The following is a 13,361-nucleotide window of genomic DNA, read 5'->3' as shown; positions in this document are numbered from 1 at the left end:
TCACCTCTATAATTATATTAAGCAGTCAGTTAAATGTGTTTGTCGTGTGTGTGTAATTGTGTCTTTACTTACGGGTAATGTTGCTGAGCAGGTGTACAGTAGTTTTGGGAACACCAGGCCCTGAGTAAGACAAAACATGCCAAATTTAAGTATACTGAAGCTTATTTATGTGGGTTTAGAACATTTTACGCCAGGAGTTTATATTCTTCATTTAGTTAATATGTTTTATTGATGTTTGTACTAGTAACATTCTCTACATTCCAAAAAACTAACATATAAAGAACTGGGGGATAGTTATTCCTACATATACATGTACAAAGAAGAATGTGATATATAAATATATTCAACATATGCATAATGTCAGTGTTTACAAACTTGTAATAAGGTTAACGCCGTCAGCCAAAAACAAATCGGTGCTACCTTGGCCTTAAATAATCTGGCTCTTGCCTTGATGATTTTTTAAAGAATTAAAGTTGGAGACACTTGTTTTTATTTTCTGAAAGAGAGAGAAAGTGTGTGTGTGTGTGTGAGAGAGGGAAATTAAGTAATGAAGGGTCACCTGCACAGTGCAGCAGGACTGTTTGTGAATCTGGGCTCAGGGAAGCATCGTAGAAGGAGCAGTGAGGTTTGAATAGAAAACACGTCAAACATTCACGATGGAATGGATCCACAGTGCTCACCCTGAAAACATCGGCCCAAAAAAATAGATTATTTCACAGAAAAATGCACAGTTTAAACTGCTTGAGGTCTAGTGTGAAGTTTCAACAATCAATGATGGTCATCTGCTGGTGTTGGTCCACTGTGTTACATCAAGTCCAAAGTCAGTGCAGTGTTTTCCCAAAAATCTAGATTTCATTTTCCAGCAGGACTTGGCACACTGCCAAAAGTACTAACTGGTCTTATATAATATTTACATTTTTTTTTTATTAGCTGTAAGCCATAATCATTAACAATAAAATAAATAAACACTTAAAATAGACCACTCTGTGAGTAATACATTTATATAACATATGAGTTTCACATTGTAAACTGAACTCCCGAAATAATGTAATTTTTCATTGACGTTCAATTTTTTTTTTTTTTAATGCACTATTATGTTGTATAATCAGTATATTTGTACATATCTGTTACTAAGAGTCTAAGAAGTCAATAATCAGCATCAGCAGAACCTAAAACTTTAGGTCAACTCTGTGCTCACTCACCTGTATAGGTGCCGGTAAGAGATTCCACCCTCTGTGCTGAGGTAATATCTACAAAAAAACAGAAACAGTATTTAGACAGAGACTGCACCACATCACACAAGCAGAATCTGATCATAAAGTGTCTGTGTGTGTACGGTAGGTATGTGTGAGACTCACACTGTGTTCAGACTTTCGTCATAGGCCAGAATTTTAGTGACCTCCCAGCTGCCAGAGGTCAGGTGTCGGATATTGACTTCTGCGCCTGTACCCTGAATACAGAGAGGTCAGACATCATATACAGAATATGATTTATAGCTGTCTTACACTATACGCATAAAGTGCACTGATCTGAGTGCAGGTTGTGTCAAAAAACATAGTGGAGAGTATCCAATCCACAGTGCACTGCAAAACAGGTAGGTATACAAATTATGTTCTCTGTAAAAATGCATTTAGATGGTGTTCCTGGTTGTCCAAAGTAAATCACTTCAGTTTCTGAATGAGTTTCTCTGATTTTGCTATGTATAGGTATATGTTTGAGTAAAATGAACATTGTTGTTTTATTCTATAAACTACGAACAACATTTCTCCCAAATCTCAAATAAAATATTGTCATTTAGAACATTTATTTGCAGAAAATGAGAAATGGCTGAAATAACAAAAAAGATGCAGAGCTTTCAGACCTTACATAAAGCAAAGAAAACAAGTTCGTATTCATAAAGTTTTAAGAGTTCAGAAATCAGTATTTGGTGGAATAACCCTGTTTTTTAATCAGAGTTTTCATGCATCTTGGCATATTCTCCTCCACCAGTCTTACACACTGCTTTTGGATAACTTTATGCCACACCTGGTGCAAAAAAATCAAGCAGTGGAGCTTGGTTTGATGGCTTGTGATCATCCACCTTCCCCTTGATTATATACCAGAGGTTTTTCAGTTTGTTTTTTATTTTATTTAAGTGGTCTCTTATTTTTTTTCTAAAGATGTATATGAATATAACACACAACATTTTGTACATATGCTATATAGACATATGCTATATAAAATCAAGCAAGTGATACTAAACTAATTGTTGCTAAAGTGTAATCAAATATATTTTAGCATAATTCAAATGTAATAAAATAATTGCAGTGCTTACATGCATATTTAATAGACAAAAAGTATTTTTAACATGTTTTTAAACATAAAGCATTAGGAGTGAAGAAAAACTGTCAAAATGGTATATAGATCATTCATAAATGCAATTTATTTTAAGAATGACATTAAATAAAGCCTTTTTTTTATTGTGTTTAATGTCTGGGATTGGATGTGTTGTGTATGTGTGCTGTCTCTACCTGTTCTGACATCATTGTGATGTGGTGAAAGGATCCATGGCTGCCATGCTTTATGGGTAATGTCATAAAAAATGTTGTTCCATCTTGAGAGAACACAGGTTCTTCATTCTGCACCAATTACAGAGCAGAACACGTAATATGTAATTCCACCCATGCATCATGATCTTAAAGAATAATCTTAAATTAAATCTAAGAAAGAAAACATTACAATATTAAAGGACGATTATGTATGGTTGGATATGTTCCTCAATTACCTGCCGGTCGATCCACTTGTCTGAAGTCATGACATGTTTCTACAGTGAAAAAAGCATAGATTTATCAGATACAGCATTTATTCAACAGGAACAACCTCTCTGCTTTAGTAAGTATGTGTATTTAAATCTGTGTTAATTGGCCACTGCAATCATCTACACACGTATGAGGGTGTGTGTGTGTTTATGTTTTTATCAATCAATATGATTGATCATATCTGTGAGTATTGAGTGTATTTGCATAAGTAAGACGGTCAGCAAGAATAAACATGTCTGCTTGTGATTAGATATGCATGCACGCACCCGTATACACTCTCCGGTGTGTATGTAGCACAGAGTAAGGATGGATGTATTTTGAGCTCTGTTCAGCCAGCGCACAGCAACACAGTCCTCAGTCACCCACCGTATCATGCTTATATAGTACTCACTAAAAAATGAGCAAAATCAACAAACATATTTACACGTACTTTGACATTGTACTTACAGTATTTCAGCAAACAAACATTATTCATTGCAATACATAATGTGATTTACTATTTTTACCCTTTACTTCATTTATGTTTATTCATAAAAGCATGATTTTATTAACCACAGTTAATTCTGAATTATACTGTCTATTAATGTAATAAGAAAGACCTTCAGCTCAGCCAGCTCCTAAAGGCATAATCAATGAGAGAGCTAGCTTGGCACTATCTTCTGATAGTCTTTGATATGCCTACACTGTGAAAAAAAAAAAAAAAAGTCAGGCCAACTTAAATTGAAACAGCCTGATTACAGACTCTCTAGAGCTCTAGAGCTGTGAAACCAGCCACATATTTGTGTCCAAGACGGAGCAAAAATATCAAATTTACTCAGAACTGTGTTATTATGTAGTGAAAATTCACAGATCTAGGGTGGCACAACAGTCTAACTGCTGCTCATCAAGAGTAAAGAGATCATAAGTTAAAATCATAATAACAGTATTTTTCGCACTATAAGACACACTTAAAATTCTTTAATTTTCTCAAACATCTTTGGTGCGCCTTATGTTTGAATTCTACCAGTCAGGTTGTAAGAAGCAGTAAAGCCACTCCGCTGAAGCTCAGCATTATATAAAGGATTTTTAGTTCAATTTCTCCTGCACTGAGACTGGAGCAGTATTAGCATTAGCTGCTAACCACGCTAAGCGCTAGCTCTTTTGCCTTTCAGAGGTGAGTTTTAGGAGAGAAATCTCTAAGATTGAGAATTTGTAATCAGTTTTTAAGAATTACAGTTTTGTTTACTTTACTTACTAGTATCGTATAATGTGCCTTATAATCCGGTGCTCCTTATAGTGCAAAAATATAGCAAATACTCTGAATTTAGTTGCTTTATTATTTTCAGTGGCATGTCCTGACTTGTTTTACAATATAGGTACTGCAGGCCCTGCATAGACAATTTGCCATAGATAACCATGATTTTAACCCTTTTGTTTCCAAGGAAAACTCAACAGTGAAGTATTACTGTAATATACAACTAATACAACAAACATAATGATTCTTACCAAAGATAAACTACAAACTTTAACTATGCATTTTAGTCAAAAATCAATCTAGCATTGCCAAAGGTGTGTGTATAGTACCTTTTCTCCAGGCTGCTTGGAGGCAGAAGCTCTTTGGTGTGAGATGAACCATCCAGGCTAACTACACTCAGCTTTACTGTAGGGTTTACCTGACCAACCTGAAACATACACACCCACACACAGACACACACAAATGCTTAAAGTTAATCTTACTGTATAAAAGATTGCTTTTCTGTAGCATTTATTTCATTATTATAAGATAAAATCTCACAGCAGTGAAATTTGCAGTAATACAGCAGTGCAGAGGACAGCACAGAAGAATTGTCAGAAAATATACAAAAATATAAGGTAAAAATAAAAATCGATATATACAAAAAATACACAAGGGAACAATACTAAAAAAAATACAGTTTCAGAAAAACTAAGATTAGGGAAGGCATGGTTCTCCAGTGTGTATATCTTACAGTAAGCAGTGACAAATGTTATTGCATTACTGACAATAATAAATAGCAAATAAATAGTAGCCTAAATAAGTGGTGATATTGCACAATGTTGGTAAACAGATTATTATTATACACATGGTCAATTTACAGCACTAGATCAGTAATACGTTTTTAATAAATAAAGAGTTTTATTGAACATAGTAAGAAATCGTGGAAATAGTTAACTATTGTAAACTAAAGTCTACTCTGGTATCTTTTCTTCATGCACTGTGGATGCAGTAGCCTGGCAATGAAGGAGCTGCTAATATACTGCATTTTAGCATCAGTAGTGTGTGCATGTATAAACACTGCTTTTGCAATAAAGTTGTCTTAAAAGAAACACATAAAGTGTTAATTGTACGTTTAAAACGCCAGTCGGTTCACTTAAAAAAAACAGCACACTAGGTATGACTCTTAACATTAGAACCCAAGAGTTGTTCTGTATTTTCCCAAACAGCGTGTTTTTAAGAGCAGCTTGGACTAATTTTAGTCTGTGTTCTCACTGACCTTCACATTCCTACATTATATATGCAAAAGTATGCAGGCACCCTAATGATTCACTAATTAGGGAGTTCTGCTACTTTAATGTGCACCCATTGCTGACACAGGTGTCCATTTGTGTCCACAAAGCTTATAAAATCTCCATAGAAAATCACTGCCAATAGAATGGGAGGCTCTGGAGCAGCTGCACACAGTCCTGAGGTGACCATTCCAATTGCCAAGCGCAGGCTAGAGCCCCTGGAACTGGACTGATTCTGCTCTTGCTTGCAGCTCCATATTAACTCCATATTAGTGATTTAACGGACCATGGATAATCCAGAATTCAAACGGACCACCATCCAGAGCTCAAGGCACGCACAAACTGTGGATTTATCGCCAAAGTTTAATCATGACAGCGTGTATTACAGTTTTGCTGTTTTTTTTTTCTTTTTACAGTAATAATTCTCTCAATCTCAATGCAGAATTACATTAATAACATGAAATATATTCAGTCTGTAAACACTAAACCTCAACAGCAATAATGCAAAACATAAAGGGCCCTATTGTAGCAATCTATAGTGCACCGGTTGTGTTTTGCCAATCCTGTCATTGGTATCGCGAGTGTGCAAAAAAAATACACCTTGTGCAGCTCAAACCGCACAAAAGGCATGTACTAATTCTCTTAATAATTCAGGGGTGTGTTTTGGGGGTAATATGAAAAAATAAACCAATCAGTGTGTTTGTATCTTAACAGCGTGGCACTTTGTGCTTTTCAGCAGAGGATACTGACCTGCATGTTCACACTGTAAGATACACCAGCAGCTCATTTAAGGGAACAGCAATGTTATTTTATTCTTTATTCTGTTTATTGTTGAGTTACAAGTCAGGGGAACCTATATGAATGGACTGTTGTCTAGGTTAATTTCAGTCAGTAGCGGACCTGCGTTTCCCACCGGCAACATAGCAACACGTCAGACTTTTTTTTACCAGAACACAGCACACTTCCAGACCACCACGCCCATAAGTGTTCATTTATTCCTAAACTCTGATGCTATTTGAACAGTGCAGGCGCAAGGCGTAAATGAAATCTGTTGACGGGGTTTAGGATAGCAAAGAGCATCGCAATGCACCTTGCATAGGGTGTACTATAGAGACTTAAGTATGAACACACATCTGCAGTGACATCACTCTGATGTGTGAGTGGAGAGCAGAGTTATATTAGTGTGAGCTGTGGGAGTATCATATGGACATGGGCTGATTAATTTTAATATGGATATTGAAAGAGATAATCACCCCATGCTACAAGAGACCTTGCCAAAATAAAAGTCACTAAAAAAACTATAAACTAAAAAACTATAAACAGACTGTGTTAAAATAAAAATCACTAATTCAAAAAAACAACTAGAACTATAAATAAAAGTCTCTATGAAGCAGTAATAATGTCACAGTGGCTTGGTGGTTAGTATGTTTGACTCTCAGCACTGGGGTCCTTGGGTAAAGTCACTAACTGTGTGGAGTTCCCTTCTTTTTTTTCTTTGTCTGCAGGGTTTCCTCTGATTTACTGAGGCAACTGTGATTTACTCCTTTAGTCCCAAAACATTGAATTTAGGTACAGTATATTGGTGACTCTAAATGTTGCATGAAGGCTAAGTGTAAAGAATTGGGTACGGTGTGGATTGTAAAGCATTGTAAAATTGCTATGTTAGTGTGATTTTAGTTAACTCATTTATTAACCCATTTATTTAAAATTCTTCAAAACTGAAAGCTAAATGTACTATCCAATCCTAACCATACGTTTTGTAATACCACTACTCCCTATTAATACCTCGGTTAGTAGAAAAATATTAAATGTTGGCAAACTTTTTGGGCACACTTAATGGTGTATGTATGCTGCATATTTCTCTCTCTCTCTCTCCCCTCATTACTGCAGCTATCTACAGACAGTTACAAATCCCGACAGCAGCAATCAGTCTGATTCGCTGAAATAACTTCCAGTCGTTCCCTCCCAAGGCTATTCTCATTATGTAATATAAGTTTTCAGCAGTGTGTGTGTGTGTGTGTGTAATGATATTTTGCTGTATGAAGTTAGGCTTGTTTCTGTCTCTGAGGAAGATAATTTCTGTTCCCCCATAGAAAATCACACAAACACACACACACACACACAAATACAGCCACAGTCAATGTCTATGGCTCACACAATGCTGTAGACATGATTGCACAATCCACTAATGCCTGGCTAAAATGATTCTGTGTGGGAAGAAATTGTGTTACAGCATTTTCAAACACCCTTACTGTTTTCCTATTTTCTGTATGTGTGTGTGTGTGTGTGTGTGTGTGTGTATAAAAGTTATGATTGCCATAATTAAATCCTGTGCCCTTGTACTGAAGGGCGTATTTATCCTAAATGAATCACAACTGGCTGTCCAATCTGAACATGAAATATGAAAACACTCTGATTATAGGAATTGGCCTTTGTGTGTCTGCTGCTCTATTCAAATGCACGCGGTCAGCAGCTGCATGAATAAAACACGACAGAATTTTGCTGAGCTAAAAGGTGAAAGCTGAAGGATGTGCATTATTAATGTCACCTGCTCTGTCCGTCTGTGCACCTCTTTTGTCCTGCAGAGAGTTCAGACCAAGTGTGTTTTTGTGTGTTTTCCTGCATGTGTATCCGTGTGTGTGTGTGTGTCTGCATATGTGGATTTTATAAGGTTTATAATTTATTGGTTAAAACCATCAATCCCAAGTGCAGTATTTATACTATATGGACAAAACTCCAAGTAGTAGACTGCAATATTTTACACTGCCCTGCCATGAGCACACTGGCCAGTGCTTAACTTCACTTGTTGTGTGAGTGTGGGTGTTCCCATGTCATTTCCCGATTTAGTAACACCTTAAAATGATAAAATTCTGTTCAAAATAAATTATAATATATTCCTTGTGGTCTTTCCTGGAACATCTATGTGTGTGTATTTATGTGTGTGTGTATATATGTTTTATACCTTTGGATAAGGGTAGTGTATTCCTCGTGGGTACAGGGTCCCAGTAAAGCGTGGCAGCAGCATATTGGGTACAAGCGTGTCATTGATGGTCAGGAAGGCTAGACTGGAACCCTTTGGTGACCACCAGTGAGCTACTGGTGAATGCAGCACCTCCTCTATCAGCCAGAACAGAAACACAACAAAAAACACAAGTCTTAGTCATTATCAATGCAGTAATGATAGAAGTCAGTCCTCTCTCTTTAAAGTATGTTTGATGTTGAAGTAATTAAAACACCTTTTTTGCAATAATGTCTTCAAGAGTAGAGTAAGTTTAGATATATCCTCATCTTCAAAGAAAGAGATGCAAAATGAGTTGCACGTTGAAAGAATGTGGAATTGGGTTAAAAAAAATTATATGGGCAACTTCTGGCCATCAGTCAATCAACCATTATTTAAAATGGGAAGTACATTTAGGGCAACCCTTATTTTTACTGTAGCCAAACATTTACAAAAGCAGGGATTGAAAATTTAAAATAACGAAATAAGTTAAAAAGATAAAAAGAGAAGAGATTAATTTAACTTAGATAGTTAATAATATTATTAACTTAATAATAGTAATAAATAATAATAACAAAAGAAATACATAAAAAGGAGTTAAAAAGTAATGTTACAAAACTATTAAAAAAAAAAAAAAAAAAAAAGGAAGCTAAGAATAAATAAGATTAAGTAAAGCAGGTACAGGTGGTTAGAAATTAAACGTTTAAAATGACTTAGTGACACCAGTGAGCTGAGTTTTAGTGTTTTCTGTATTTAATTCCAGCTTGCTGGTGCACTATAGCTAAAAGCAGATTTATCATTTTATACATCAGTCATATTTATTGAGCTTCACATACAGAAGTAGTGTGTAATATGTGAATTACAACTACTAATCAAGTTTCATTTCTGACATTGTATTAATTCTGGATGCTATAACTATTTCTGAATATGAGTGTATAAAACTTCCATATCATACACAGAAGAGAAAGATTTGGGCACAGCGCTATAAGACAGTGTGTCTGAAGTTTGATAAATGCAGTAGCTACAAGTGGCAAGAAGACTAGTGTGGGCTATTTCAGGAGATAGAAAAGAGAAAACAAGCAATGCAGTGAGAAGGTGATGTATGAAGCAGGTGCAGGTGTGGGAGTATGAACATTAATCTGGTGATGAAGCCTAGAATTGAAATAAATTTATACAGCAGTTCCTGGGAGTACATGGTTATTTTGCCAGCATACAGATGTATTTCCCTCTCATACAAACACACACATATCTATTATGCCACGGCGGAACTGTCTTGTTAGCCTGATTGAAATTACATGTGCTCTGCTGATTCAAACCGAGCTCGGAATCAGTGATTTCAGGTGATTAAGGCTAAACAGAGAGAACTGCCCTGCATAATACAAAACAGGGCCGACTGTGAGTAATGCCATATTGCAACACTGCTGGAGCCCAATCTGCCCAACAGTGCGCTCCACACAGCACCTCTTATTACATCATATGTAATCATTTCTGTTTTGTCTGAATATATGGTACAGGATATCTGAACTGTAATTTATAACTTTTTAAAATATATCTCCAAAGCAGAACACAAAATATCTTGTTTTTTGGCTACATACATAAATAAATAGACCGCCTTCTTGTTTCTATGCTCCTAACCATCTTGTTAGCTCCATATATTGAGCATATAGGAGCATTTTATAATTCTATAATTACAGACTGCGGTCTTGTATTTGTTTCCCTCCATACTTTATTATCCTCTGTTCACCTCCTGTTCTTCAATGGTCAGGACCCCACAGGAACATCACAGTGCAGGTATTATTTTGGGGAGGGTTAAATTCAGAGACAGAAGAAGTTCCCCTCCCTGTAAAAGCCAATAAGTTCACCTAATTCAAAACTTTTGTTGTAACTGATTACCTAAGAAATTTAAAGTTTAATTTAGTAATATAATTTTTAAGTACGGTGAAGTTAACAAATATAAAGCTCTGGGAAAAAATAAGAGATCACCTAAATAAAAATAATTGTTTTATTCTATAAACTACGAACAACATTTCTCCCAAATGTCAAATTAAAATATTGTCATTCAAAACCTTTATTTGTAGAAAATGAAAAGTGGCTGAAATAACAAAAGAGATGGAAAGCTTTCAGACCGCAAATAATGCAAAAAATATTCATAAAGTTTTAAGAGTACAGAAATCAATATTTGGTGGAATAACCCTGGTTTTTAATCACAGTTTTCATGCATCTTGACATGTTCTCCTCCACTAGCCTTACACACTGCTTTTAGATAACTTTATACCACTCCTGGTGCAAAAATTCTAGCAGTTCAGTTTGGTTTGATGGTAAAATCAAAGAAACTCATCACTTTAAATGGAGAGCTGTATATACATATATATTTTAAATGAAGATTTTTCTTAACGTATATATTATATTTACAAAATGATTTCTAAGGACTATAAACCACATTGGTTTTGGCAAGAATTACATAATAATTTCTGCCAACTTTACCAGAGCACAAATATATGATAGTATATAATTTTTTTGTTATATCAATTGCTTTGCATAATAATTCAACTTTGAATGTGAAATATGTAGATTTGTATTTAGTCATTCAAGCATTTTTAAATACTCTTAGAAACGTAATTGAAAAAAAAAAACGCAATGTGAGAGAACAATATTGAGAGCACAGGCAACACAGAGTTAGAAGCTCAGAATATGATGCTTGTTCTTACAGCCTACAACACAAAAGCAAAGCAGTTAATCATAATATATCATCTACAAGTTTACCTTAAGCAGCTTGGGGGAATGACCACTGATGAGCAGGGTGAAAGAAGGATAACATAGTATGCAGGGAAACAGATGCACAACTACAATCTATAATTATATAACTACAGTCTCCCCTGTATAGTCAGTGGAGCTGATAAAATAGACATTGAGCAAGCGTGGACACAAGGAGATGCTCATAATATTCTGACTTGACCCTGTAGTATATAGAGAAAGTACATATGAAGTGAATCAAACAGCTTTTTTTTAAATCACTTTCAAGAATATTGTGCTTTTTTTTTTTAAATAAGTGCTAATCATGTACCACATGTGATGCGAATGACAATAAAATCTCCTTGAATCCTTGAATCCTTAATATAATGTTGGTCGAAGATGAACTGAGACTAGGATGTCTTAGAGATAGTACTAGAGGTGGACAAAGCTAAGCAACGTGTTACTATGACAACGCAGAGGAAAAGACCTTGAGCTTGATTTGTAAAGCTGGAAAAGCTGAATTTAATGTTGTAGCATTTTATTAAGGAGAAAAATAACAGTCACATGGAGGAGAATACTGGTTCTGATACTAACAGTATACTAACTGCAGTTTTTTTACTCTAGTTATATTTACTCCAGCTATATTTACTTCAGCCGAAATTGTGCATTCATTAGCTGAATTAAGGTAAATACTCGATCTATCATTTATTACATAACATTAAGCTTTTAGAGAGGCTCAATGCTACTTGATATTTGGGACATTCTGCAGCATTTTGAATTCATATGCTGTACAGTATCTCTGGGAGAGGTCTGGATTCATCTATTTGTTTGTGATACATTTCAAGGCTACTGTGAATAATATTCCCAGGAGATATTACTTATATCTCGTATACCTCCCCTCTACACCATCAGATATTAGGTACAGTTCTACTTCACATATTGCTACCATAGAATATTGCAGGATATTCTTTTGATACAAACCCATATTTTTTGCACTATAAGGCAAACATAAAATCCTTAAATTTTCCCAAAAATCGACTGTGCACCTTTTAATCCAATGCATGTATGAATTTTACCAGTCAGGTTGTAAGGAGCAATAAAGCAACTCTGCCAAATTGCAGTGTTATTCAGCAGTTTCAGTTTTATTCTCCAGCACCGGGGCATTAGCCGCTAACTGCTATTTCCCCATTCAAAGGGAAAAATCCCCGGCTAGCACTGCTGGAGTAGCGTTAGCATTACCCACTAACGGTTAGCCGCTCATGCTAATGCTCCAGCCTTAGTGCTTGAGAAATTCAGGAATCTGACCTTACTGTAAATTAACAGAAGTGCTTTACTCACCCAAATAAACAGTTTTCAGGAGAGAAATCTGTGTAGATTTACATACAGCACTCGTTTGAATTTAACAGAAAGTCTTTTTATTACAGTTTTATTTACCTAGCTTAGCTTAGCTTTACTTAACTTAGTTAGCTACTTCTCCAAAAAATAAAAAATAAAGTGTTACTAACTGAGATATTCCCTTATAAAAGTAACTAGTTACCAGTAAAAGCAACTGTTGCGTTACTTTTGTTACTCACCCCCCCCCCACCACCCCACCCCCCACATGGGTCAGAGTAATTTGTTAGATTACTCGTTACTGAAAAAAGTACTCCCATCACTGTTAACAGAACGTCTTATAGTGTGAAAAAAACGGTACATCTTTCAAAAGGATCAAATGACTAAGTTTAAATATAAAAACAGCAATATGTGGGGTATTTTTTGGTCATTTACTGTGCTTACCTTCATACAGCCAGTCAGGAACACCATTAAATACTAGTCCATCTCGCCCCGATGATGTCAGTCTGAGAGAACTGCTCTTTACCTCAGGCTGGTAATAAATGTTATTCTCAAAGATGTAAATCTAAGAGAGAGAGAGAGAGAGAGAGAGAGAGAGAAGGAGACAGAGAGGTATTTATAACCCATGTAAAAGTGATCTGACATTTAACGCCCTTAATCTGTTGAGCAAAGACAAACTAAAAATATATTATGACATTATGGAAGCAAATTAGATTCAAATATAAAACATTTTCTTAACCATCCAGTATATATTCAGTCCTTCCGTAAAGAAAATCTGGTAATCTGGTAGTGGAACCAGTTAGTCAGAAACCAAATCTGTGATTTACTACATATACTTGGTCCTATTTTATAGTGAGTGGCTCTAAAAACCTATTTAACGACAATGAAACTACTGATTATCTAGTCACTGTTATAGGTCAGTAGAAGACGCTCTGTAACTCTGTAACAACTAAGATGTGGTTCTAATTGTGTAATAAGATGCAGATAACTGTATG

The 13,361-nt window shown here is 35.5% G+C and overlaps 1 protein-coding gene across 2 annotated transcripts in view; it reads right to left on the bottom strand.

Moving 5' to 3' along the window:
- LOC103022732 (inactive dipeptidyl peptidase 10) overlaps nucleotides 1–13,361 on the bottom strand; it is a 103,085-nt gene that overhangs the window by 16,028 nt on the left and 73,696 nt on the right. For both annotated transcript variants that reach the window (XM_022680279.2, XM_022680278.2), the window contains exons 8-17: nucleotides 12,811–12,931; nucleotides 8,266–8,420; nucleotides 4,362–4,459; nucleotides 3,065–3,188; nucleotides 2,765–2,803; nucleotides 2,511–2,618; nucleotides 1,359–1,450; nucleotides 1,203–1,250; nucleotides 560–681; nucleotides 73–120 (exon numbers count right to left, since the gene is read on the bottom strand). In XM_022680279.2, coding sequence (XP_022536000.2) covers nucleotides 73–120; nucleotides 560–681; nucleotides 1,203–1,250; nucleotides 1,359–1,450; nucleotides 2,511–2,618; nucleotides 2,765–2,803; nucleotides 3,065–3,188; nucleotides 4,362–4,459; nucleotides 8,266–8,420; nucleotides 12,811–12,931 — 955 coding nt within the window. The remainder of the gene's footprint in view (nucleotides 1–72; nucleotides 121–559; nucleotides 682–1,202; nucleotides 1,251–1,358; nucleotides 1,451–2,510; nucleotides 2,619–2,764; nucleotides 2,804–3,064; nucleotides 3,189–4,361; nucleotides 4,460–8,265; nucleotides 8,421–12,810; nucleotides 12,932–13,361) is intronic.

This window comes from Astyanax mexicanus, chromosome 11 (genome assembly GCF_023375975.1).
Source record: "Astyanax mexicanus isolate ESR-SI-001 chromosome 11, AstMex3_surface, whole genome shotgun sequence".
Taxonomy (NCBI): Eukaryota; Metazoa; Chordata; class Actinopteri; order Characiformes; family Acestrorhamphidae; genus Astyanax; species Astyanax mexicanus.
Note: the sequence above shows the minus strand (reverse complement) of the source record. Positions and strands in the feature narration are given on the sequence as shown.